Source organism: Misgurnus anguillicaudatus, chromosome 10, assembly GCF_027580225.2.
Source record: "Misgurnus anguillicaudatus chromosome 10, ASM2758022v2, whole genome shotgun sequence".
NCBI classification, from domain to species: Eukaryota; Metazoa; Chordata; class Actinopteri; order Cypriniformes; family Cobitidae; genus Misgurnus; species Misgurnus anguillicaudatus.
Genome location: NC_073346.2, coordinates 37,962,513 through 37,989,391, shown reverse-complemented (window position 1 = coordinate 37,989,391; position 26,879 = coordinate 37,962,513). Strand labels below are relative to the sequence as shown.

The following is a 26,879-nucleotide window of genomic DNA, read 5'->3' as shown; positions in this document are numbered from 1 at the left end:
CTGTACTTTGTTTTATATCAAATATTCGATCAACAACCATAAACTTAGCATCATACTAAAACACTCAAGATTTATGTTCTTGCGATCAATAAAATATTTAGCAATTTAAAAAAATGTGTTGATTTGACATCAATGCTGCATTTTTAGGTTTCACTTCTCTAAACAAACATGAAACAACTGTTTGAAAGACAGACATTGTCATTTTAACAATAGCATATGGGTTTGTTAGAGACACTTACACAAATCAAAACAACTCATAGGGTTTCCCCTGGTTAATTCCACCAGTTAACTTTTTCACGGATTACTACACACAAATATTTCAAACAAATAAATAGTGAATATTTAATGCTTGTTTTTTTAAGATTGAATACAAATTCATGAGTTCTCCTGGAAATATATTTAGATTTTTTTCAGGTTTTAACATGACAGGTTTTAAAGCAGTCAAACTTTGTTGATAGTGAACGATTATTTTGTAAATACCATTTCTGCGAACAGCGGGGAATCTAGTATTTCTTGTTCCATAAATACAATACATTAAAACACCATTCACTTGTTGCATTTGTATTTCAATCCAAATCAAACCGATTGCATATACTTTGAGGATACAGCATGAAATGTCACAAAAACTCATTTTTCTTATAAATACAAAAACATTATTTTAGAAAAAGAGTTGCAAATAAATACACAAGAAAAAACAGAATTGGATGATGGTATTATGTAATGTATGTACACTAAACACAATAAATGATTTTCTATTGCTTACAGCTTTTTGTATTAACCTTCAACCTTGTATCCTTTTAAATATCTATTCAAAACACGTAACTCAATCTAGTAGCTTTTCCCTGGCGCTAATGAACGAATACAATCCCTCTCTTAAAATCCAATGAGGCAATACGGTTATTACTTTTAATGATTATCACAATAAGAGATAAATGTCCTGTCACTACAATTTCACAGACGCCTAATAAGACTATCTGACAAATGTATGCTAGTTTCCGATTATTTGAGCGTGCCAAAAGTGAAAGATAATTAAAAGAAATCAAGGTAATATCGAGGTGAGCAGGTTCATTGTGCACATATTCGCTTTCATGTACTTTAAAGCCATATGGAAAGTTAGTGAACGATCTGTCATACATTGCACATCCAAAACAAAACCTTTAGTGCAGAAATATACTTTTTAAAGCCGAGGGTCTTATTTTTAAAGCAAACCGTACCTTAATGTAAGTTTGGTTGCTTAAAATAAAAAACAGACAGCGGCCTTGATTTTTAAACCAATGCAGAGATAAGCAAAGCAACAAGGTTTTTGATGAAATGACACATGTAGTTATACTGGAGTTTCCCATTATGGGCATTTTGGTAAAAGTCTTCTTTATAAAAGAAAAAAATTCTACACAATATATACATTTGCACATAGAAATAAACAACAAGCACAAGGTGTCCCGCACATAACATGTCCTGCAGCAGCTCCAAATACATCCCATAATTCAAGATGTCTTCATCTAGAGTCAGAATCGCTGGTGTCTGATGATGAGGAGGAAGATGAAGATGAGGAAGAGTCTGAACTGGAGCTGCTGGCACTCAGACGAGACGCAGCGTTATGAGGTTCCACGCTGTTGGGTTTCTCCGCTGCAAACACAAACAGGTTTTCGGTTTAAACTAGTTTTGTGAGGACAGATAACTGACTGGTTTGACAGGACGTAGCGAGAGGCGCTGTCAGCCCTACCTTTGGGTTTCTGTGGTTTTTTGGCAGAGTTGAGCTGTCCACTCACATCCTGCAATCTTCTCTCCAGCTCTCTCTTCTTCTCCAGCGCCAGCTCCTCTCGGCTCTTCCCTCCTCCTTCTTTCTTCATGACTGTAGTGAAAAAATGCATCATTGCATTAATATACTGCGGTAGTAACTGTTTGCATTTTTTTCCAGAATAACCAGAGAAATTATAATTAATGTGAAAAATTTGTTTATTTTGTGCACCGTCTATATCCCAAGCATGGATGGGCTCACAGAAAAGAAAACACAAGCAAAACAACAAACAAATCATGAATGTATGCCTTTTATAAAACAATTATTTAACTTTCATAAAAATAACCTGCTAATTTACTTACCCCCATGTCATCCAAAATGTTTATGTCTTTCTTTGTTTAGTCGATAAGATTTTTTTTTGAGGATTTTTCTCAATTTAATAGACTTCATTGGCCCTCAACAGTTCACAGTTTCAACGCAGCTTCAAATGGCTCTAAACGATCCTAACCGAGGGCATAAGGGTCTTATCTAGCAAAACGATTGTCGTTTTCGGCAAGAAAAATAAAAAATAAGCTCTTTTAAACCACAACTTCTCATCTTGCACCAGCTGTGTGACACACCAGCACGACCTTACATATTACGTAATCACATCGAAAGGTCACGCGTCACATATTTTTCTTGCCGAAAATGACAATCGTTTTGCTAGATAAGACCTTTATGTCTCGATTGGGATTGTTTAGAGACCTTTGAAGGTGCCTTCAAAATGCAATTTTAAACTGCATTGAAACTAAACTGTTGAGGTCCAATAAAGTCTATTAAATTGAAAAAAAAAATCTGGAATGTTGTCCTTAAAATATTTCTTCTCGATTAAACAAAGAAAAACATTTTTGGATGACATGGGGGTGAGTAAACATCAGGATTTTTTATGAAATTGGAGTATTATTCTTACACAAAACATTTTGAATTAAAAAAATTTGTAAAAATCAAAAAAAAATCTAAAAAAGTTGGTTAAATTTTAAAAAATTTACCTGGTTGCCTTAAAATTTTGAGTCAACTAACTTTTTTGAGTCAACTTATATTTTTATATTTTATACAATATATCAAATGAAAGAACAGACCCTCTGCTTTTAAACAAACAAAACGATGGAAAAATGTTTCATCCTATCTTAATTTTTTTCTTTACTTATAAACTCTTAAAGGTGCTCTAAGCGAATTCACACGTTTTAGACCATAAAACAGTTTTTGTTACATACAGCAAACATCTCCTCACTATCTGCTTGCTACCTGACTGCTGATCAAACTGTAAAAAAACGATCTCTGTAGACAGCCCAGGCTCCACAAACGGCAATAACAACACAGTGGCCAAACCTAGCACAACAAAACCTAACAAAGTGTTCCAGCCAATAAACGACAAGAAAGATTTGGGGGTGGGGGTTGGGCGCGTTCATGAAAGCACGGAAGGGAGGGGGAGGAGTTAGCTACACTCAGTTTCTTTGAAAACAGTTCAAACATCAACAAAAAGTGACATCACACAGATTCGCTTAGAGTGCCTTTAAATATGGGTATTTTTCTTAAAAAATACACATTTTTAGCAAAAAGCTGAAATAATGGCATTTTGGTGAATAAATTTTAGAGATCAGATTCAGAGCGATTATCAAAACATACACGGAGTGTAAAATTAATACAAAAATTTGCTTAAGTTTTTATAAATTGGATAAGAGTGCCATCTAGTGCATACTTGCGGTATTACAGATTAACATAAAAACTCATCAGGAACACGTTTTTTTTTTCAGGCAAATGTTTCCCCTTAACTGATGAGATAACTATGCTGTATACTGAATATTGTCAATAAATCATTTTAGGACGAGGCACTCACATCGCAGCCCCGGGTATTACTTCGCAGCTCACCGTAAGGTTTGCAAGGTTTCTTGCGCAGACAGGTCATGACGTATCGTTCCAGCTCACGCAAAGTGGACGGCTTCAGCGTCTCAAAGTCGATCTCGATCTCCTCTGGGTTTGTGTCGCGCAGGGAAGGTTCACGCGACTGGATGATGTGCACCACGCGGCCCAGTTTCTCCCCGGGCAGCTTGTTGATGTCCAGGCTGAGCTGTCGCTTGTCATCGTAGCTCATGGGAAGCCCGTCCTCTTCTTCCTCCGAGTCGTAATGAGGAAGAGATACGGTGGGCTCTACGTAATGAGACGCCGATGACGACTTCTTAGCGTTCCTGCCACAGTAAACAACACAACAAATGAAACATAGAATAATCACTATTAACACAACTGGACTAAAAGGTTGTTGCTCCTTTTAAAGCTGGAACCAATAACCTTACACAGTTGCCCCCCATTCAGATCACCAGCGACTTTCTTGCTGTGCCACTTTCAATGAGGTCATTAGGAGGCGTTTCTAATTCTGGATGTCATAATCAAAGGAGTACTGTACAGTCAGATAAGAGACGGATGATGTAACCACTATATTGCTTCGCTCTCATTGGTAGTCGCTTCTAAAATTCGCTCATAATTTGCATAAAGTTAAACTTTAAACACGCCTACCTCCTGTCACTGTTGCCAGTGTCGCTGGAAGTCGGCAAGCTTCCACTGAAATGAATGAGATCATGTTGCTTTGCTAATGCTAGTCGCTGGCGGCCTGAACAGGGCATATTCCTTGTATATAACATGTATTTATAATGTATAGTACGCACTTTTTGTTTTTCTTGGCAGTGCTTCTCTTGCTCTGTGAACATGACAGCGAGATCCGGCTGGATTTGCTTTTCGGCAGTCTGCCGGGTTTCTCGCAATCATCGTCCATCAGGCTGTGGCCGCTTCGCCGTTTCTCTGGCTTCTTTTTCTTCTTTTTGTCTTTCTTCTTTTCTCGTTTCCTCTTGGGTTTAACGATGGGACCAGAGGACAAGGCTGCTAACTGCTCGTGCACCGCTCGCAGCTGAAATAGACCACATAAAAAAATGCGTGCCGATGACCCAAAACATACCTTTTATAAATAAATGACAACTGCATTAACATAAACATACAAAGTAAACAAATTAATATATGAAAATGAGTAACTAGAGGTGTTGGTCATATAATTAGAATATAATCAAAAAGTTGATTTATTTCACTTATTTTATTCAAAAAGTGAAACTTGAATATTATATTCATTCATTACACACAGACTGACTCTCAGTCTAGTTCTGTAGGCTACACAATCATGGGAAAGACTGCTGATTTGACAGTTGTCCAAAAGACGACCATTGACACCTTGCATAAGGAGGGCAAGACACAAAAGGTCATTGCAAAAGAGGCTGGGTGTTCACAGAGCTCTGTGTCCAAGCACATTAATAGAAAGGCGAAGGGAAGGAAAAGATGTGGTAGAAAAAAGTGTACAAGCAATAGTGATAACCCCATTCTGGAGAGGATTGTGAAACAAAACCCATTAAAAAATGTGAGGAAGATTCAGAAAGGGTGGACTGCAGCTGGAGTCAGTGCTTCAAGAACCACTACGCACAGACGTATGCAAGACATGGGTTGCATTCCTTGTGTCAAGCCACTTTTGAACACCAGATGGCGTCAGAAGCGTCTCACTTCTGGACTGCTACTGAGTGGTCCAAAGTTATGTTCTCTGATGAAAGTAAATTTTGCATTTCCTTTGGAAATGAGTCTGGAGGAAGAGAGGAGAGGCACATAATTCAGGTGGCTTGAGGTCCAGTGTAAAGTTTCCACAGTCAGTGATGGTTTGGGGTGCCATGTCATCTGCTGGTGTTGGTCCACTTGTTTTTCTGAGGTCCAAGGTCAACGCAGCCAAATACCAGGAAGTTTTGGCACTTCATGCTTCCTGCTGATGACCAACTTTATGGAGATGCAGATTTCATTCTTTATTCAACAGGACTTGGCACCGGCACACAGTGCCAAAGCTAATAATACCTGGTTTAAGGACCATGGTATCCCTGTTCTTAATTGGCCAGCACAGACTCTTCTGTGTGTAATGAATGAATATAATATACAAGTTTCACTTTTTTAATGAAATTAGTGAAATAAACAATTTTTGATGATATTCTAATTATACGACCAGCACATGTAAGGTTCGTACACATAAACTAGAAAACCTTAAATTTTTCCATCATTGTTCTTCATGAAGACTTCATGCAAGTGTGAGATTTTCTTAAAAAAGATTTTTGATGTTGGTTTAATATATTCAATGCACTGACATTGAAACACACTATATCAATATGAACATGTAACCAAAAACATCAAATCCCAATCGAATGTCATCCTCCCAAATCCCACATCAGATCCTAAATAAATACAGGAGAACTTTGCATTTGAAACAGGGAGCGTGTGTACTGTACCTGAGTGCACACCTGGTCCTGCAGCTGGGCCAGACGTTGAGCTCTCTCCTCTTCGCTGTCAGAACTCGGACTGCTCTCGCTGCTCGGCTCGCTGTCGCTGCTCGGCTCGCTCTCTGATGAAGAGGAAGATGATGATGAAGACGATGAAGAGGAGGATGAAGAAGAGGAGTGCTGAATTCCCCGCATGCCCATGTTTCGCCCCAGCGGCATGGGAGACATTTCCTCTTCCTCTGAAACCTCGTCGGGCATCTTTGCGAAGCGAAACTCGAAAACGTCCTGCAGAAGTGAAAGATGCAAGAAATTAATTTTGACATAAAATTAAATTCCCATACGGCTAAGTTGAATAAATATATCTGCTTTATAAACATCTTTTTTTACTGTATATGTAGATACAGTGCAATATAAAATGTGACTTGCATCATACATATCTAAAACTAAAATATTTAAAGATATCGTATTTATTTATTTTTTAAAAAGTAGTCAATTTCCTTAAAAAAAAATCCAGATAATTTACTCACCACCATGTCATCCAAAATGTTGATGTCTTTCTTTGTTCAGTCGAGAAGAAATTATGTTTTTTAAGGAAAACATTCCAGGATTTTTCTCATTTTAATGGACTTTAATGGACCCCAACACTTAACGGTATTAATGCAGTTTAAAATTGCAGTTTCAAAGACCTCTTGACGTGATGACGTATTACGTTAGGTCGCGCTGGTGCGTCACACGACCGGAGGAAGATGAGAAGTTGTGGTTTAGAAGTGCATATTTTTTATTTTTCATTCAAAAATAGACATTCGTTTCGCTATATAAACCCTTATACCTCGTTTGGGATTGTTTAGAGTCCTTTGAAACTGCAATTTTAAACTGCATTAAAACTGTTAAGTGTTGGGGTCCATTAAAGTCCATTACAATGAGAAAATTGACTAATCCTTTAAAGGTGGAAAAGAGGATGTTTGTTTAATACATTACTTGAAACTGTCTTTACTAAATGATAAAAGACTATTTATTAGGTGCACTGAAAGTAATAAAATTAATATATGTCATCTCTGCAGAAGACAGGGCCTTAAAAACATCAGCCAATCGTTTACGCAATCATCGCGTCAACGATTGGCCCTCTGGCTTGTCAATCACTGCCATTACGTTCCTTGTGAGAGACGTGCACGCTCCAGTAACTTTACACAAGTGACGCATGTGCATAGCGCATGAAACTCCGTCTTGAGTTTTGGTTTGTTTTCATCATCGCTCCTGCTTTCCTCCTCGAATTTGCACCATGGAAGAGAAGAAACCCGAAGGAGGACGTAAAAGAAAGACTTTTTACTGATTTGAGAACAGTTTCTATCGGACGCGTCCAAAAAGAACTAATCAAAGAACTGTTGATACTGAGCTAGCGTGAGCCAAACAGTACGGACATCAGTGAGTTGCTGTGCTAATACTATAGCCTACATGAACTAAGATGATTGACAGACATAAAGTATGTTTATTTAATTTTACCATAAAACTTACGCGAAATATGCATGGCACAGCTAATTATATTAAACACCGTTTTGACTAAAATGTATTTGTTAGGTGTGTGTGTGTGCAGATTATATTTTAAGTTGTTATGAGCTTGATCATGATTTCTGTTAAAAGTTTTTGAATGTGCTTTAGTTGGAATTTTTTATTTTTTTAATGTATTTTACCCTCCTGGATGATAGAATTAGATGCGAATGACATCATTACGTAAAGTACGTTAAAGAACTGGTGAATCGTTTTTTTGAACCAGTTCTTTGAAACGAACTGTCCGAAAGAACTGATTCACAAAAAAGAGTCGGACTTCCCATCACTAGCCAGTGGTAAACAAACACTCGTGTTCAAATACTCGTGCACGAGTTTTGGAAGGCGTTCCCTAGAAATGAGCTGTGAAGGAGGGAGGCTGTTCTTACGCATGCGCTTATTTAAAAAATTCAGTAACGGTCTTTGGATTCTCAGTCGGCGGAAACATCCTCTTTTGCGCCTTTAAGAACGTATGTTTTTAATTTTTCACTCCAATATCAAAAGCCATGAGCTTCAATTTCTATATATAACACGAGAGGCGATTGAGGTCATTACCTGCAGATTGCGGGCCATGGCAACAACATCATGGTCCGGTGGGTTGTACTTGTAGCAGTTGGAGAACATTAATCTAACATCAGCGCTAAACTGTTGAGCATCTCTGTACTCTCGCTCGTCCATCTTTCTCTGAAACACAAACCAGAGTGACTTCACTTCCGTATGATCATTAGATAATTAATTAACAATTATTTAAAAAAAAAAGTTTGATTATGTATCATACAATAAATGCCATTTCAAACTTTTAATATTTAATCAAATTTAAATTGCATGTCTATTATAGTCTTATAGACTATATATTATAAGCATGACACAAAATATTACTTTGGCAGCCACCTAAAAAGTGCAACAAACATGTTTGTGAATGCAGATCTTCACATGTCTCACCTTGATAGTGCTGAGGTCCATCGGGTGTTTGATGATGTCATGGTAGTCGAGCAGTCCCAGCGTGGATGCGTCCACAGGTTTGTAGAAGGGCCATGCGTACGCTGCGTGTTTCTTCGACAGCAGCTCTTTCAAGACGCCGCTGCAGTAGCGCAGCTGTTTGCTCAGTTTTCCCCGCCGCATGGGCTGATGGGGCCGCACGGAGTCAGGCAGGTCCTTGCAGGGTGGTTTGATGGGTCGCCGGGACAACGGCCGGCCCAAGACCGGCTGCATGTGGGCGGACTCAGCCACGCCCCTGATCCCACCCATGCCGGGACTGCAGTCCAAAGGCATGGAAGAGAGGGAATGGGGCATTTCTCCTCCAGATCCGTGACCTTTTCCCATGCCTCCCATCCGGACAGCGGCTGACCCGGGGAACCCGAGCGTCGTGGGAGTGGTTGTGTCGGCTTTACGCTTGACGCCTTTCTTCTGCGGAGAGAACAGGGACTTGTTAAGAGAAATATACTGAACAATATACAGTGAGGAAAATAAGTATTTGAACACCCTGCTATTTTCCAAGCTATCCCACTTAGAAATCATGGAGGGGTCTGAAATTGAAGAGTTTCGTTGCAAAACGAAATAACCACCGTTTTTTTAATTGTTCAGAAATCTCGTTTTTTGGTTGTGCATTCCAATTAATTTCAATGCAACTGCAGTTGGTTTGTTTTGATTTAAACCTTCATAACTTAAAAAATACAGCTAAGTAGCACCATAAAACAATTTGTAGGTGCATGTCCAAATAAAAATAAAAAATCCAGAAATCACAATATATGATTATGTATTTATTTGTATGATACAGCTGCATAAGTATTTGAACACCTGTCTATTAGCTAGAATTCTGACCCTCAAAGACCTGTTAGTCTGCCTTTAAAATGTCCACCTCCACTCCATTTATTATCCTAAATTAGATGCACATGTTTGAGGTCGTTAGCTGCATAAAGACACCTGTCCACCCCATACAATCAGTAAGAATTCAACTACGAACATGGCCAAGACCAAAGAGCTGTCCAAAGACACTAGAGACAAAATTGTACACCTCCACAAGGCTGGAAATTGCTAGGGGAAATAGCCAAGCAGTTTGGTGAAAAAAGGTGCACTGTTGGAGCAATCTTTAGAAAATGGAAGAAGCTAAACATGACTGTCAATTTCCCTCGGACTGGGGCTCCATGCAAGATCTCACCTCGTGGGGTCTCAATGATCCTAAGAAAGGTGAGAAATCAGCCCAGAACTACACATGAGGAGCTGGTCAATGACCTGAAAAGAGCTGGGACCACCATTTCCAAGGTTTCTGTTGGTAATACACTAAGATGTCATGGTTTGAAATCATGAATGGCACGGAAGGTTCCCCTGCTTAAACCAACACATGTCCAGGCCCGTCTTAAGTTTGACAATGACCATTTGGATGATCCAGAGGAGTCATGGGAGAAAGTCATGTGGTCAGATATAGTTAAAAAAATCATATTGTGATTTCTGAATTTTTTTTTAGATTATGTCTCTCACAGCGGACAGGCACCAACAATGACAATTTCAGACCCCTCCATGATTTCTTAGTGGGAGAACTTGAAAAATAGCGGGGTGTTCAAATACTTATTTTCCTCACTATACTTGTACCAAACCTATACCATAATAATACCAGTGTATGCAACTTGGTCCTCTAAAGTAAAAAAAATGGTTTTGTAAATGCTACACTGGCATCTTTTGAGAAAAATTCATGATTTTGGAGGTATACCTTTGCAGTGGGTTGAGTAGGAGGTGGGGTCAACAGGGATGGAGGGGGTCCGGTGTTACTCAACAGGGTCTGTGGAGGGGTGGAAAACCGTGAATCCGGTGTGTCGGGAGATGAATGAGAGTATGCAGACTGAGACACGGCAGGAACCTGGTGAGCGGTCGTAAAACTTCCACCTCCTGACAGACATTAAAAAAACTGTTTCAGTCAACCGTCCTACATTTATATAAACGAAAAGATTAATCAACAATGTCAACATTTTGTCAATTTAAAATAATTCGAATTACGGTCTATTACAAGTCTATTACAGTTAGCCACTTCCTAAACAGTACATAAAGACTAGTTGAACTGCGACTGGTCAGACAGGCTCGTAAGTGGACGAGACTTAATGTCTGTTGTTAAACCGAGTGGTTGGGAGTCACCAGACTAACTAACTGACTGTCTGTAACTCACCTCTGCCTCTGCGTCCTTTAACCATCGTTGCTCCTCTACCCCTTGGTGCAGGAAGGGGAAACTCAATCTCCTCCTGGGGCATTTGGGCAACTTTTTGTAAGAAGACTTTCTCCAGAGATTGTGCCATCAGAACTATGTCATCTGTGGGCTGGTAAAAAAGAAAATCACATTCTACATTTCTGTAGGAATGCAATTGTATTCATGAAGTCCATTTATAATGTTCATCAAAGCTTGCTGCACCAAAAACTTTTCTTTTCACCTTTAAGATATCTACAGTGGTGGCCAAAACACCTGACAGATCTGAAAATATTGCCCTTTTTGCCTCCAAAACATGATTTCATTTCATAATGATGGTGGTTTTGAGCACAACAAATATCAGATGAAGTGATTAATACTTGTTTTATTTCACTTTTAACTTAAATATTTGGAAAATCCCACCTTTTGCAGCAATGACAGCAGCACATCTCTCTTGCATAGTATCAATTAGAGGTCTTCTCGGGTACAAAGAAACGTACCCGACCCGAATCACTTTTTACCCGACATGCATAAATAATTTTCTTTAAAAGAAAGACCCGAGACTAAACTCGATGGAAAGGTAGCTGACATGACCTGACCCTATGCAATGGAAAAGTGCTATATGTGTCCCTTGTTATTATCTGAAACTCTCCGATTTGTTTTAACCATGTTGGCAAAGCTACAGCAGTGAAATATGTATGCACACATACACACCTTATTATAGATGTAACAGTTGGTAAACATGGTGTTAAAATCCTGCAAGCATTCACCAGCACCACGGTAATAGTTATTTTCCAGACGTTTCTTGATAGTGCCCATATCCATCGGCTGTTTAATGATCTTATGGTAGTCCTGAAAGCACAACCGGAAGCTTTGTCAGGACATGCTGTCGGTGTATTGTAATATGAGCTGCTTCTATAAAATATTGCAGATATACACTCACCTAAAGGATTATTAGGAACACCATACTAATACTGTGTTTGACCCCATTTCGCCTTCAGCAGTGCCTTAATCCTACGTGGCATTGATTCAACAAGGTGCTGAAAGCATTCTTTAGAAATGTTGGCCCATATTGATAGGATAGCATCTTGCAGTTGATGGAGATTTGTGGGATGCACATCCAGGGAACGAAGCTCCCGTTCAACCACATCCCAAAGATGCTCTATTGGGTTAAGATCTGGTGACTGTGGGGGCCATTTTAGTACAGTGAACTCATTGTCATGTTCAAGAAACCAATTTGAAATGATTCAAGCTTTGTGACATGGTGCATTATCCTGCCATCAGAGGATGGGTACATGGTGGTCATAAAGAGATGGACATGGTCAGAAACAATGCTCAGGTAGGCCGTGGCATTTAAACATTGCCCAATTGGCACTAAGGGGCCTAAAGTGTGCCAAGAAAACATCCCCCACACCATTACATTAATGAGAAATTGAACAGGTGTTCCTAATAATCCTTTAGGTGAGTGTATATTCAGTAATCTAATGATATATCGCAAAAATATAAGAAACAGTCTTCTATGGATAAAATCAACAATATATGGATTCAAAAAGGGCAAACAAAAAATGAAAGACTTTTTAGGGCAGTTTCCCGGACAGGTTTTAGATTAATTCAGGACTCGGCCTTTAGTTATATTAGGACATTTAGGTAGTTTTAACAAACACACCTCACGAAAAGAAATACTGATGTGCATCTTGAGACAAAACAATGGCGCTGATATGTTTTAAGATGTGTCATTACAGCTCAAACATGCATATTAGTCTGGGACTACGATAAGCCCTGTCTGGGAAACTGCCCTTAACTGTTGACAATCCTTAAAATAAGAATGACATTCCTTAAAATAATTCCAGTTGTACACAGTCCACAGAAAGCGAATGTTCACTCACAGGTAAGCTGAGTCGAACTGCGTCTACCGGTTCATGAAAAGGCCACGCAAAATGATGCCGCCACAATGCCTTCACTAAGACCTTATAGAGGAACTGCAACTGATTGGTCGCCCGTCCCTGTCGGCTGGGGTCCTTCACCGGGGGCCGCTGGGGCAGAGGAGGGCCGGGTGGAGGCGCGTGGGGCAGAGACGGACTCTCAAAACCTTCATAGAGCAACGAGGGTTTTCGGATTCGTTTGCCTGAACTCTGCTCCATCCCACTCATGACAGACAGACCAACGCTGCTGCTGTGGAAATGAAATGATAAACATTAACCAGAAACACAAGAGATACAGGAGTTAACTTTGCCACAATTCAAAACAACAGTAATTCTTACTGAACCCAGTTTTTTTTATCCAAAAATGGCATAACAATCTGACACGGGCAGCCAAGGAAAATGCAAAATAGTTGACCTAGTAAACCCAGCTCATCAAAGTAATTGTGATTACTGTACTGTTTTCTTCATAAAATCATCCTACATAATGTAAAGAACATACTGTAAAAATATAATCTTGATATCTTTAACATTGACTGAGTAAGATCATGCTATGTTTACATGCACAATTTTGTCAATCCAACTGAACTTAATCCGATTGCAGGTTACGACGATACAGACGATACATGCACTCTAAACATTGCAACCATTAAAATGTTTATTGTTTACATGTAAATTCGATATAATCCGATCCAAACATCTGCGCACAGCCAGGGTTGCCAGATTTGCCGAACAATGGACATTCAAAACTAGCCCAAAAGCACCCCAATGACTATTCACAGCAAAATCAACTCGCTCAAACTGTTTAAATGTAGCCCAAATCTGAAGTCCGCAAAAAAGCATAGGACTTGACTAATACATTTTTTGAGAATAACATACACAAAAAACATTATCCACCTGCCAAAAGAGCCATCAACAGCTATTGATATAGACTTAGATATGAGGAGCTCAGATGCAAAAGCCTCTAAACGCCACCTCCTCCGAATGCTCTGGATAAGTTTTACCTTTATCAAATACTTTCACTTAAAATCCGCTTTTCCTCCCGGGCTCAGGTCATTCAGAAATACTGATTTGTTGGCAGAATCCATTAAAGGGGTCATTTTAAGACTTTAATTAAGATGTCAAAAAAATCTTTTGTGAAGATTTAGCTCAAAATGTCATAAAGATATTTTATTATAGCATGTTAAAATTGACACTTTATTGGTGTGAGCAAAAATGGGTTTTGGGTGTGTCCATTTAAATGCAAATGAGCTGATCTCTGCACTAAATGGCTGTGCTGTGGTTGGATAATGTAGATTAAGTGGCGATATTATCCCCTTCTGACATCACAAAAGGAGACAAATATCAATGCTCTATTTTTTCACATGCTTACAGAAAATGGTTTACCAAAATTAAGTTACAGGGACATTTTCTAGGTTGGTAGAAGCACTGGGGACCCAATCATAGCAATTAAACATGGAAAAAGTCAGCGTTTTATGATTTAAGAGTTTAAAAATGCAAATTTACACGAAAATATGTCAGACACACTGGGATTATGCATCTGAGCTCTTTATACCATTCCATTAATATTTGCAATAAGCACAAAGACATAAGCGGGTGTTCCAAAAATGACCATATCACAATGCAAACCAAAAGCATTTTTAATATTGTTACAGTAATTGGCAGATATGTAACTTAATCTGAGCAATGCATTAGTAAAGTAGAGTGCAACACAATGTAAAAGACTTAAGTCTGCATCCTATTCTCTGTTTGTAAACAAGTGTTTACAATCAAACACAACACAAATAATCCAACACAATTTAGACCTGCAGAAACACATGAACACATGCAGTTTGCTGGATCAAGGCTTGCATTGCCTTAATGCATTCATAACACACCACAGATATCGAATACTACAAAATTGCAAGCTAAAATTTAACTATAACCAGAGGAAAAATATATACCATAATGCAAACACGCATACCATCTAGGATTCAAAATCTTTCATGTAAACTTACAAAAAAATGTAAATTGTCGGGGATGCTTCCACATAACTTTACAGTAATTTACAGGGTACATGCACTGACAGACAATGAACATGTTACTTTCCACAAAAATACCACAGTTTAAAGTGAAAACCATAAAAATAGTAACTGCAGTAACATAGTAGCTGCATGTAACAACTGCAACTATGGTATCTGTACAGGAACTGTGGTTACCATGGTGAATATTTGTACAGTGTAGCCCTTTAAATCCTGAAGATGGCGGAGGAAATGATGCAGTCCAGACCCACAACACAAGGATGCTGCATAATGTAATTTTAATGATTTAAACTCTTTTAAAATGATGTAAAGCACATGAATGAGGTTTAAAACCATACAAATAATAACAATCGCGTTCTTTTCTGCATCCTTTGTGATCAAAGAAGATCCACACAGGATTAGCTCACAGATTTCGAGAGCACGATAATAGTACCTGTCAAGAGACGGGTTGACGGCCGCCTCCATACGGATGGATCGCGATCGTTTTGCGGTGCCGTATCCTGCGTTTTCGCCTGAATTTTATTGTCATTCAACCGCCTCTGCGTGAACTTTACAGCTCTGTCCAACTAGCAAATGGAGTCTTTCTATTTCCGCTCCGAGGTTTTTATACAACGCCGCGACTGACCAATCAAAATTCATCCCGCCTCACAGTCTGGTTTTCTATTGGTTTGGATTGAAGCTCATCAAGCGATGAACACGCCCATATAAGGCAGAGCGGAAGTGAGGGGGTTTATGTATGACTCACGGTTACCATCTAGTGAGGGTTTTGAAAGGATATTTAATTTTAATGATGTATTGACTCGTCTTGAAATCAATTGAAAGACATTTTATTTCATGAAAACAATAAAGGGTTATAAGTTTTATTTGTTATAAAAAGCAAAAAGTATAAACGAAACCTTAAGTCCTTATAATTATGTTAGAACGTGAAAATCTGTCTACAGATCTGAAAATCACAGCCTGTTTTATTTTGTTTGTATGCATGTTGCAATGCAAATATGAATTTTATAGTAATTATGCAAAATTTCAGGGGATTCAGAAATGCACAGAGTCAGATTTAAATAGAGAAGAATGGACTAGTTCAACAAACAGTTCACAAAAGTTACAGAATATGTTAAAAATCTTAATTGGTAACACATTCTGTTGCTTTTATTAAGTCATTAACAAACATGATCAAATTATAACTTGTATTAAATGTATTACTTAATACATTTAAATGCATAGATACTCTGATTTAATACAATACATTTTCATTATATCAAATAATATATATTTTCTTATGACTTATGAATAAAAATTATAAAGAATTTTCTATTTATTTACAATACTTAAAGTTGACAACAACAGACAAAAAGTCAGACCGTGACCATAATAAGAAATAAACATAAATAAAGCCCCGCCCATGTGATTTCTGATATTTACACCTAATTTAAAAACACTAGCATTTACACAATTGGGCAGATGAAAAATATGTATTAATGTAGAAATAAAGCAAGCATCTATAAATTGTATTGTGCTGATATCACATGGAAGCGTGCTGAGGAGCAGGTCTACATCAGTGGTTGGCGTCTGCGTTATCTTATGTATTGCGATGAATAGCCGTATTCTGTTGTTTCACAAACTCTGCATAGAGTCCATTTTTGGCCAGTAGTTGTTCATGGTTTCCCTGTTCGGCCACTTCCCCATCTTTGAGGAAGATGATGTGATCTGCGTTCTCCACCCCGCTCAGTCTGTGAGTGATGAGCAGAACCGTGCATTTCTTCGGGTCATTTTTCAGAGTGTTATACACCTGCACAAAATAAAGGTTTTGTTTATAGACAACGTTTTTATTAAATATAGAAGTGGGTATACTCTGCGTATACCCTGCACTAGTTTCAGTCCTTGATTTTGATTGGTCAACAGCTGTGTTTTTTGTATGATAATTGCATGCTAGGAAATGACAATAATAACTGACAGTAATCATATAACATTGATTTTAATATCATTTACAAAATAAGTGTGAATACACTTACATTGTATTCGCTCTCTGTGTCCAATGAGCTTGTAGCATCATCGAGTACCAGAATCTGTGGCTGTCGAATCAGAGCTCTGGCGATGGCGATACGCTGTTTCTGACCACCAGAGACCTGACCACCCTTCTCTCCTGCATCTGCGAAACAAAAACACAACCCATGTTACTTTCTAAACCCCTTTACAATAATAATAATGGTGAATTTCTGGATACAAATCACACTTTATAATCTAATAATGAGTAATACATAATTTTACAACATTAGATTTGCTTTCTATGCTTCAGTATGTAAAGCTTTTCTATCAGCTCACCTGTGTCATATCCTTTAGGTAAGTTAGAAATAAATTCATGCGCGTTGGCTTTCCTGGCGGCTTCGTACATTTCTTCATCAGAGGCGTTTTCTTTGCCATATTTGATGTTTTCACGCACTGATCGAGCGAACAGTACCGGCTCCTGTGAAACTACGCTAATCTGAAAAGAGTACAAATTAAACAAAGTCAGAAATCTAGTAATAGTTATTTAGATTTACTTAGATAAAGAGTTTTAGCTGAACCACATGAAAAATGTAAAGTACATTTGCAATCATTTTTCAAAACCATAAAATAACATTAAATTACCTTCTCGTGCAAATACTGGTCCTTGTAGAACTGCAGACCCTTCTGATCCAATAAAATCTCCCCATTTTTAGGCTGGTAAAATCTCTCCAGCAAACTCACAATCGTGGTTTTACCAGAACCTGACGGTCCCACAAGAGCAGTAATCTTACCTTCCTTCAGCTCGAGAGAAACGTCCTAAAAAAAAAACCCAGTAAAAATACATGGTGATATAAACACTAACTAGCAAGATCATTTTAACATTTCATACATTATTATGCCATTACTACATTTTTCTTGTTATTGCTTGGTAACTTAAACTAAAAGAGCTGGAGTCTCAATTTATAAAACTGTGCGTAGGATCTTTCCTAAAAGTCTACGTATGCAAAAATGGGATACGCCAAAAAAAATATTAAGACTTATAAAACAAAGCAATGTTCCCTTTATAAATCACAGATCACCCGCAAGTGTGCGTACATAAATCATCCTTAGATCCGACCTTGCAAGCCCATTCTCCCGTCAAGTTTGTCATTATATAGAACCAGGGTTCCCACACCGTTGTTAACTTCAAATTCAAGGACCTTTCAAGGACTTTCCAGGTCCAATACCCTCAAAAAATGTGGGGACACATTTCAAGTGAGAGCAAGGTTACATCGTGTTACCTTTAAAGATACATTGTTACAGTTCTCTTTCGAGGGAACTAGCGCTGCATCACTGCGGTGACACTTTGGGGACGCCTCCAGGGGTAAGTGTGTCTGAATGTGTATATCAAATTCAACCAATGGTGAGGCTTAACGACAAAGACAGGGTGACGCGGGAGCCAGGAAGTATATCGCTATCTGAAATATTGCCAAAGACGGCGTTACAGGGACGCAGGAAGTATGGCAAGGGCGACGCAGCGTCTCATTCCCTTCTTAAAGGACAACAGTTACATACGTAACCCGAGATGTTTTCATGTGTCAAACACAACTGTGCAAAAAAGCACACTTTGTTATGAATCAACATTCGCATACAGAAGATATAAGCATTTAAAGCGAACAGTTTAGCATGTGTGCTTAAAAAGTCTAGAATTTTTATGATATTATCCTACACTACACAGGGAATAACATGGATTTTTTTCTTGCATGAAATAGATTCAAGCACTTTCAATGACCTGTATCCATGTATGTATATTTTCAAAAACTTAACAGGGCCTTACATTTTTCCCCAGATTCACAAACTTTTAAGGATTTCAAGGACCTGTGGGAAGCCTGTAGATCACAACCTTTCAACGTTTCCAGCCCCGTTTTGTGCGTACACACGCTTTATAAATGAGACCCCTGAACTCTGAGGTATCTAGACATGTACGTTTCATGATTTGCTAAACTAGCAAATATGCTGGACATTTCCTGTTTTTCAAATCCATACCTTTAGTACGTCCGTGTCTGGGCGCTTTGGATAGGCAAAGGTGATGTTTTTGAATTGCACGCGTCCATCAAGGTTTTCAGGAGCTAAAGATCCATCAGCAGGGACATCAGGCTTTCGTTCCACATACTCAAATATCTTCTCTGAACCACCAACCGCCTTCTGGATTTGCGGCCAGTACATCATCAGCACCTGTGAAGGAAGTAGTATGTGTTTAAAACGTTCAGGATGAAGGATTTAGGGTTAGGGTCTAATCCCTCATTCTTATCATGACCAATAAGTATGTGAAGCATTACCTCCACAGCTGAAGTGAACTGCAGCTCATATAACACAAAGGACACCAAGTCACCACTGCTGACACCATTTCCTGTCACAAGTCGTCCTCCGTAGTAAAGTATGCTGACTTTTAAAGCTAGACTGGACATCTGAAAAAAGATGCGTGAGATAGATTAGAAATGCAATGCATATTTTTATGCATACTTTCAGATTAAAATAGTAATGCAAATTAAATATTTTTTTGAAACCAGCATGTCTAGGTTCAAAATGGATGATTAGCTTACTACTTACTAAATACTAGGTAGTACATTGCAGTCGCATTGAACAAATAAGCTCGGGTTAATCATGCTACATTGTGAGATACAGTATTATGCAGTGCGATTTGGTTGCATATTGCACATTTTGGCAAATGTAGTAACAGCCCCTGTATTTCAGGCATGCACAGTATGCATAATGCAAAAATAGTGAGATTATGGTAGTTTGCTGTTCTTGGAGCAACTTTAGTGGTTAGTTTTGCTCCAACCAGGAAGTCTGAAAACATTTTAAAGTGGAAGAAAAACACATTTGTTCTCTTTTATAACAGAGCAACTTTTATTTTCCTTGCCGTATTAAACAGATTTTGATTGCAATATCAAAATAGTTGTACCACTGTCATTGCTTGTCGTAATTTGTTGAAACTGTTTTTTTGCATTCACCGCAACAGCCAAGTGACTGCGCGATCCTACTATAGGGTCATGAAACACATTTTGGAAATCCCTGACTTACGCTATTGGTCCAGGTAGAGGCAGCATAAGCGGCGGCTTCCACTTTGTTTAGCGCGTAGGTCTCCTCCAAACATTTCCTGTATCTCTCGGTTTCTCCATCCTCATTGGCAAAGCTCCTCACTGTCTTCATGGATGAGAACGTTTCCATGGCAACATCATTGGCCTTGGCTAGAGATTCCTGAACTTGTTTAGAAAGTTTCTGTGGAAAAAAGAAGAACTTGTAATGGATTTATCTGCTGATTATATCTTGATAAACAAGAGGATAAACCGGCAAATTTTAAAGGGGTGGTATTTCGCTTTTATTGTCATCTGCACATCTCATTGCAGGTATATAGACCATTTTACTGTTTGTACACAATGATGACGTGGCAGCGTATGCACACGCATTTAGGCAACAGAAGTATGGTAAAAATCAACAGTGAACATTTTCAACACAGCTACCAGATCCGTGTACTATAGTGGAGTGGATAGAAGACGTTAGCAGATGGCCAAAAATAAAGTGGCCAGATACATACATTAGTATATTATATTAGTGCAAACAAACGCAACAACCAGACATTTTGATGCTGGGAAACAGTTTTAATAAACTTTCTGAGTTGCTAACACGTTAGAACTAATGGGGAATAACACCACTTCTGTTGCTTAAATGCGTGCAGGCTATTTGATCACGTGAGCTGTAAAAGGGTCTATTGAGCGGCACATTTCAGGGGTCTTTTGTGATCCTGTCAAAATGAAGAGTAGCTTTGCAAAAAAAACTGACAGCAAACTTGGATTTACATAATAAGTCAAGTATAAGAGGAAAAGTATATTATTCCTGCACCCCCTTAGCTGTCACCGGCCCACGGGTGGGCCTAAATGTGTTTACTTAACTATTAAACTGTTTGGGGTGGTTTCCCGGACAGGGATTAGACTAGTCCTAGACTAAAATAAATGTAAGAGCTGTCCAAACTAAAAACAGCTTGCACTGACATACCTTTAAAGACATCGGTGCCCTTTGTTTGCCTCAAAATGCACACAAGTAATGTTTTTAGTTAGGCGTGTTTGTTAAAACTAGTTATATTTCCTAATTAAACTAAGGCCTAGTCTTGGCTTAAGCTAATCCCTGTCAAGAAAAGCACCCCTTAATATCCTACTCCAAAACTAAAATATTATTGACAAACTATACATGGTTTGGAAAGCTCTAAGTGTCTAGTTTTTTATTTTTTTGCATAAATAGGGAGAGGAATTTTTTAAAACGTCACGGGCCAAAATGTGGGCCCAATTTTTACATATTTATAACAATTAATATCCCATTATAAACCTAAAATAATATTGGTATTACATGTTTATAACACTAACATCCTGTTATAAATCTTGACAAATATTTGTAATTTGCAATGTTAATGTCAATTTTTTGTGTTATGTTTTGTTGTCTCATAATCTTGCTCTAAAAAAAATCTTGACAAACTATAAATCATTGGAAAGCTTTTCATATTTCAAAACCTTTTTGCAGTAATAACAATGCAGTGACAGTAATTTATTAATTTGTGATAATTTGTAAAAATAGTAGGCACAAACCGTTGCCACCTAGTGGCCTTCGTTGGTAAAATCACAAAAACTGTCACAAAAACCTAATTTCTGTCATTTGAACTTGAAATTAGGATCAGAACTAGTTGAGACTTATGGGTTAATGTTTTTAGCATTTTGGTTTATACTTTGTAAAAAAAAAAAAATTTATACCTGATTGCATAATTTTTATTTATTAAAATAAACTTATATTAACTGCTATAACAATTTTTTACTCCAGACCCTTCAGTGGAAAAACTGTGTTTGTTCCTTCTTTAACTCTTTCCCCGCCATTGACGAGATATCTCGTCAATCAAGAGAAAACGCTTCCCCGCCAATGACGAGTATTTCCGTCTTTCCGCAATACCGCTATTATCCACTAGGTGCCGCCCTTCCCCAACTTTTTAAACCCGGAAGTATTGCCCTCTGGCAAGCTGCTGCATGTCCGTGTCTGTTTTAAAGATCGCTCTGAATGGAATCTCTATGAGAAGTCCGTCACAAAAATTGAATTATCTCAGCTTTTTGCTCAAAATGTGGTTTTTTTGCAGAAACCTACCCATTTTGAAAAGCTGATTACAAAAGAACGACTCAAGGTAGGATGAAACGTTTTTTTTTTTTTTTTTTGAAAGCAGAGGGTCTGTTCTTTCATTTGGTATATTGTGTGTTTATATATTTGAAGAAGAACATTTTCTGGAAGGCATTAAACTTTGGTGAAAATAATGAAAAACGCTGGCGCTGGCTGGCAACTTTTTTTTTTTAATGCTGGCGGTGAAAGAGTTAAAAATAGACCAAGATTTGGCTTCTAGACCAAAGAATGCCATAGCTATATTTATTTAAAGGTGCATTTACCTTTTTAAACCCCCCCATTCAAAAAGGGGGGTAGGTGACAGTTAAGGGGTTAAGATATTAACATACAAAGCACTAGATGACATAAAGATTAACAACTGGTTTTGATTTACCTGGTAGAACTTGCCAGAAAACTCTGGAATGATCCAGATGATGGGTAGACCGAGGGCAGTGAAGATGGACAGTTTAGGGGAGAGCAGCAGCATTGAGCCGAACAGAAAGACGACACGCATGCAATACCACATCAGCAGGCTCAGCTTCTCGCTCAACGCTTCACTCATGGTGTTCGTGTCGGTGGTGATACGAGACACAATGTCCCCTAAAAAAGAGAATAGTAACAGTTACAACAATATTAGGACATTATTGTTAGGTATTGCTGATAACACTGTAAAACCAGGAAGTTATTTAATCTCCTTTTTTCAGCTGCATTTCGTAACATTTTATAGGACAAAATAAGGGAGTGCTGGATCAGTCATCAATATTTTTGGTTCATATTCCTAAAAAAGAGAAACTATTAAATGTGTACAGTGCATCTTTTAAAACGAATATCAATGTTTGGGAGCTTACTAGCATGGTAGCTAACACACATAACTAAAAGACACAAAAGTCTTCATCCTCAATTTTTTAGCTTAAATCATAAAATATCACTGTAGTAACTTTATACCTCTGAAGTCCATTACATGTTTGTTAAAGTTTTACCTGTTGTGGATTTATCGAAGAATCCGATCTCCTGTTTCAGGACTGACTGGAAGACGAGTCCTTGAATGGACGTGTGGATTCGGCTCATGGTGATGTTGTAAATGAGATCACATACAAATTCACACACAGCACTACAGAAAACATATAGGAAGTCCTTAGATTTGTGAAGAACAATCATTTAAATCTTACAATCATGTGATGCTTTGATTGCAAAGTGATCAATTGAGCTGAGTATATCTCATGTTTGGAGTAACCTTTCTGTCAGAAATATGTGAAAATATAAATCTTCTGGTCTCACCTCATAACGGTCATGAGGGTCATTACAGTAATAGCTTGGTTAAAAGCCTCAGGTTCATCATCATTCATGATCCAGTCGGTCATTTTACCGGTGTAATGAGGAATCGCCATTTCACCTGGGAGACAAACAGAGAGAGGAGATACTAGTACATATGCTAGTTTACCAGTCACTCCAGAAAAACGCGATTATGCGATCACATGATTCAACACATAATCAACCAAAGTCCCCATATTTATGCGGGGGCCGCATATTTTAAATACGCCGCACTTTTGACGCATAAATTGCAGATTTCTGCTCGCAAAATATGCGGGCTTGCATGGTTTCATAATCCCCGCATTTTCGTAGCAAAAAGTCATATATATCTTTGTAAAAGTTGTCAAAAGTTGTAGAAAGTTGTAAAATGTTGCATTTAATTCACACATGCGCAGACATGTCCCCTGTTGTCAGTGGAATGTTAGGAAATTACGTAATTACGCGACGTGACATCAATGAAAGCTGCAAATACTGCAAACAGTTCTTGCAAGTTCACACAGTTTTTGCAAGTTCCCGCAATTTTGGCAATTTACCGCAATTTTTAATCGCATAAAATTGCATAAATATCCTGCATATTCCATCGCATTTTTTAAGAAAACGTGCCGCAAGTTCAAGGATTTTTGCCCGCAACAATCACAAATAAACTCTGCGTTCTTCTAGAAGGACTGGTTTACAAAAAACGTGTTTTAATACATTTAAAACATTTACATTTTTGCATTTAGAGATGTTTTTATCCAAAGAGACTTATACTGGATTCACCCCAAACGGCTGCAAAAACGTGCTATTCGCACTAGTTGAACATTTTGAGTTTAATCGCTTCATTCGCTCGTGAAATTCTAGTCATTCACGTGGAAATTTGCGTAATGGGAGGGGCTTCTGTGACTCCGCTCGCTTCCTGTAATCACGTCACTACAAGAGCAAGCTCCTGATTGGTTAACGTGGTGCAATTTTCCACCAAAGTTCAGATTTTTTAACTCTTGCGTTTCCTGTGGCAATGCTCAATTTGCGTCATTTGTGTGTCAATTTGCGTCATTCGCGCTAACTAGGCATGTGAATTAGGTAGATTTGTGTCTAGCGCACCGCACTAAATGCCTCATTAGCGCCACGAGACGTCCAGAGGTGCGTCTTTACAATGACTTAACATTGAAATCATTCGCGCCAGATGCTCTATTATTCGCTTTTGGTGTGAACGCATTCAAGGTGCATATTTTATCAGTATGTGTGGTCCCGGGATATTTATATTTTGACCTTCTTTGTTAAAAAACTTCTAGCACATGTAGCTCTGTCATTATTTGTCAGATTCCAAAAAATCATTTTGAAGTTTATAGAGTCAGCAAAGTCAGTTTTGAGACAAAAGATAATACGCAATTATATTACGCAGCAACCGAAAATAGTCCCCTTAGTAACTTTCAATGGCAGGGGACTATTTTCGGGCACTGTGTAATATCATTGCGCCCCCTGCAGCTATGTTAAGGCAGCAAAGTCCTTAATTATTATGCCAGAATTAGAGCATAGTCCTAGCCATATCTGCTTAGAAAATCGCAACTTTTAATTTTCCGTCGGTCTTAGTACACGATGTAACTACAGAGGGGGCAAGTTTTAAATAGTAAAAATATCCAAACTCTTTGGTTATTTTTTTAGGCGTGATGCTAATGGTCTAATCAGATTCAATGGATTATGCTAAGCTATGCTAAAAGTGATACCGCCAGACCCGGAGATCAGCTGAATGGATTACAAAAAGTAAGAATCAAATGTTTTACTCTAGGGGAGCTGGAAAATTAGCATATTTTCAAAAAAGGGGAGTGTCTCATTAACATACTTTACTTATTTTTATGAAACCTCAATTTCGATCAAAATCTACATTTATTATTTATTTTGCCTCTCTAGCTTAAAATTAGACAGAGCACACTGCGACTCATTTTGCCAACAAGGGTCAAATAAACTTTCCTTACAGACAAATAAACTAAATCTGTCCTTATTAACGCACATTATTCTGCAATTTAAACATAAAAAGGCTCAAATAAATATCTAAACAAAACAACAGGCTGTTCTTGCAAACATGGCCAAGATTTTATGCACTGAGCAAACTTGAAAATGAAAATGAAAGTAACATTACATTACCTTTCTTTCACTAACACTGCTGACAGGATTTCAAGGAAATCGTTTTTGGATTACATTTGAAAAACATTTATTTTATATGAAGGAAAAAACACCAAAAACACATTTCACCTAATGAAGAAACAACCACAAAAAAGAAGACGAGTGCAAAGCGGTCCGTGAAGGGCTTCATGTATCCCAGAAGTCTTTTCAGCGAGGCCTTTCCCTTCTTCTCTGTCTTCTGCTTTTTGGTTGTCGGTAGGAGATTGGGCACGTAGCGTTTCCACAGCAGCAGAGACAAAGCCAACACGCCGTATCCCTGCAGGATCTAAAATATAATCACATTTCAATAAAAAACGTCAGTCATAAAAACTCTCTTCCCGAATTTTATCAAAGGAGACATGACATGAAGCTAAGCAACATGCTGGACAGTGAATGAATTCAATTTAAATGTGTTAAAGCATACAGACATCATACCCCTTGTAAGGTGTGCCAACCCCACACCAGCTCCACAGTAGGCCTGCCACATGCCCAGAGGAACGTGATGTACACCGGGTACAGAAGACCGTGACCTGCGGCGGTCAGCACCCCATCGAAACCTTTCATCCACGCTGGGCTACCAGAAGAGGTGAAGATGAGGACGAGGAGAAGGAAGGTTCTTGTCAAACCTCCAGCCCAAAGCGTGATGAAGGTGTTATTGATGAAGGAAGGGGATAGCTGGATAGCACCGATCAACATGACGGCACACACATCCACACATAATGCCAACACAGCGAACAGAGGGACAGTCATCTTATCCTTCATCTCCAGCGCTGTGACAAACAAACAAACAAACAAACAAACACATATTTCACTTGTGTTCTTTTACAAAACACTTTTAGCACTTCTGATTAAAGGCTAACTGCAGTACATTGAACCTGTACTTGATAACAAAGTTGAATCTAATCTAAACAAAGTTCTTACAAAAGTACCATGATAAACTGACTTGACGATGTCCAAAACATGAATACCATCATGGTATTAGGACCAAAAAATGTACTCATATAATCATACATATATACTTACAAAAACCGAAACACACACACACACAATAAGGTACTTTCTCATACCACGGTAAACATGTATGATTCTGATAAGAAAATTACTTTCACTTTCATTCTCAAATCTGCTTTAACTTTTTGCTTAGCACTTGATGCTTTACTATAAATGCGTTTGCGTAAAATTATTTTTTTAAAAGCTGTGAAAGCACACGTAAGATTTAATAACTGTATGGGTATTGAGGCTAAGCGATTCACTAAAGCATCAATATGGCGTTTAAAAAAGTAAACAATAAATTACCTTGCGTTGCACCTAATGATGTAATAATCAAATCTGAAGATTTCAGCGTCGACGCAATATCAGTTTAATGCATACTAGCTTAAAAACAGGACAAACGGACAGAAAGTGCGAGCCTGTTTCACGCTACACACAAAATCTAGATCGCCACCAGAAACCGAAAGTAAAAAGTGAAGGGAAATCCCGTTAAGGCATAACTCATGAATATTAATTACGCAACGGGACGTTCCAGGAATACTTCATGCCTATTGGTTGAAA

General features: G+C 38.2%; 2 protein-coding genes across 5 annotated transcripts; both read right to left on the bottom strand.

Annotated features, from left to right (window-relative positions):
- Nucleotides 1-315: 315 nt before the first annotated feature.
- brd2b (bromodomain containing 2b) lies at nucleotides 316-15,342 on the bottom strand. 4 transcript variants are annotated; one of them, XM_055211349.2, is made up of 12 exons: nucleotides 15,157-15,341; nucleotides 12,670-12,955; nucleotides 11,498-11,635; nucleotides 10,769-10,916; nucleotides 10,319-10,494; nucleotides 8,554-9,018; nucleotides 8,167-8,295; nucleotides 6,079-6,354; nucleotides 4,438-4,676; nucleotides 3,647-3,963; nucleotides 1,724-1,852; nucleotides 316-1,626 (listed from the first exon to the last, which is right to left on the bottom strand). In XM_055211349.2, the coding sequence occupies exons 1-12, from the start codon at nucleotides 15,186-15,188 to the stop codon at nucleotides 1,496-1,498; spliced, it is 2,466 nt and encodes an 821-aa protein (XP_055067324.2). In that variant the 5' UTR covers nucleotides 15,189-15,341; the 3' UTR covers nucleotides 316-1,495. The 4 variants fall into 4 exon arrangements, 3 of the variants coding, with proteins under 3 accessions (XP_055067324.2, XP_055067325.2, XP_055067328.2); XM_055211350.2 differs by having other exon boundaries at nucleotides 12,670-12,952; XR_012371641.1 differs by having other exon boundaries at nucleotides 1,606-1,626; nucleotides 3,615-3,963; nucleotides 15,157-15,342.
- Nucleotides 15,343-15,534: 192 nt separating this feature from the next.
- Nucleotides 15,535-26,797, bottom strand: tap1 (transporter 1, ATP-binding cassette, sub-family B (MDR/TAP)). Its single transcript, XM_055211354.2, has 13 exons — nucleotides 26,625-26,797; nucleotides 25,764-26,098; nucleotides 25,419-25,614; nucleotides 23,157-23,271; nucleotides 22,859-22,989; nucleotides 22,273-22,478; nucleotides 19,770-19,967; nucleotides 19,025-19,153; nucleotides 18,732-18,920; nucleotides 17,349-17,522; nucleotides 17,043-17,202; nucleotides 16,733-16,869; nucleotides 15,535-16,509 (listed from the first exon to the last, which is right to left on the bottom strand). The coding sequence occupies exons 2-13, from the start codon at nucleotides 26,088-26,090 to the stop codon at nucleotides 16,300-16,302; spliced, it is 2,172 nt and encodes a 723-aa protein (XP_055067329.2). The 5' UTR covers nucleotides 26,091-26,098; nucleotides 26,625-26,797; the 3' UTR covers nucleotides 15,535-16,299.
- Between the last annotated feature and the right edge of the window lie 82 nt (nucleotides 26,798-26,879).

Excerpts from the sequence above, each read along its gene's own strand:
- tap1 (XM_055211354.2), bottom strand. The coding sequence starts at position 26,090 with ATGAAGGATAAGATGACTGTCCCTCTGTTCGCTGTGTTGGCATTATGT. Across the intron at positions 22,479-22,858 it reads CTTCGATAAATCCACAACAG|GGGACATTGTGTCTCGTATC; the intron begins GTAAAACTTTAA and ends TCTCTTTTTTAG. Across the intron at positions 19,968-22,272 it reads TTTCTGGCAAGTTCTACCAG|AAACTTTCTAAACAAGTTCA; the intron begins GTAAATCAAAAC and ends TTTTTTCCACAG.
- brd2b (XM_055211349.2), bottom strand. The coding sequence starts at position 15,188 with ATGGAGGCGGCCGTCAACCCGTCTCTTGACAG. Across the intron at positions 11,636-12,669 it reads CAGTTCGACTCAGCTTACCT|GACTACCATAAGATCATTAA; the intron begins GTGAGTGAACAT and ends TTGTGCTTTCAG. Across the intron at positions 4,677-6,078 it reads AGGACCAGGTGTGCACTCAG|CTGCGAGCGGTGCACGAGCA; the intron begins GTACAGTACACA and ends GGTCTATTTCAG.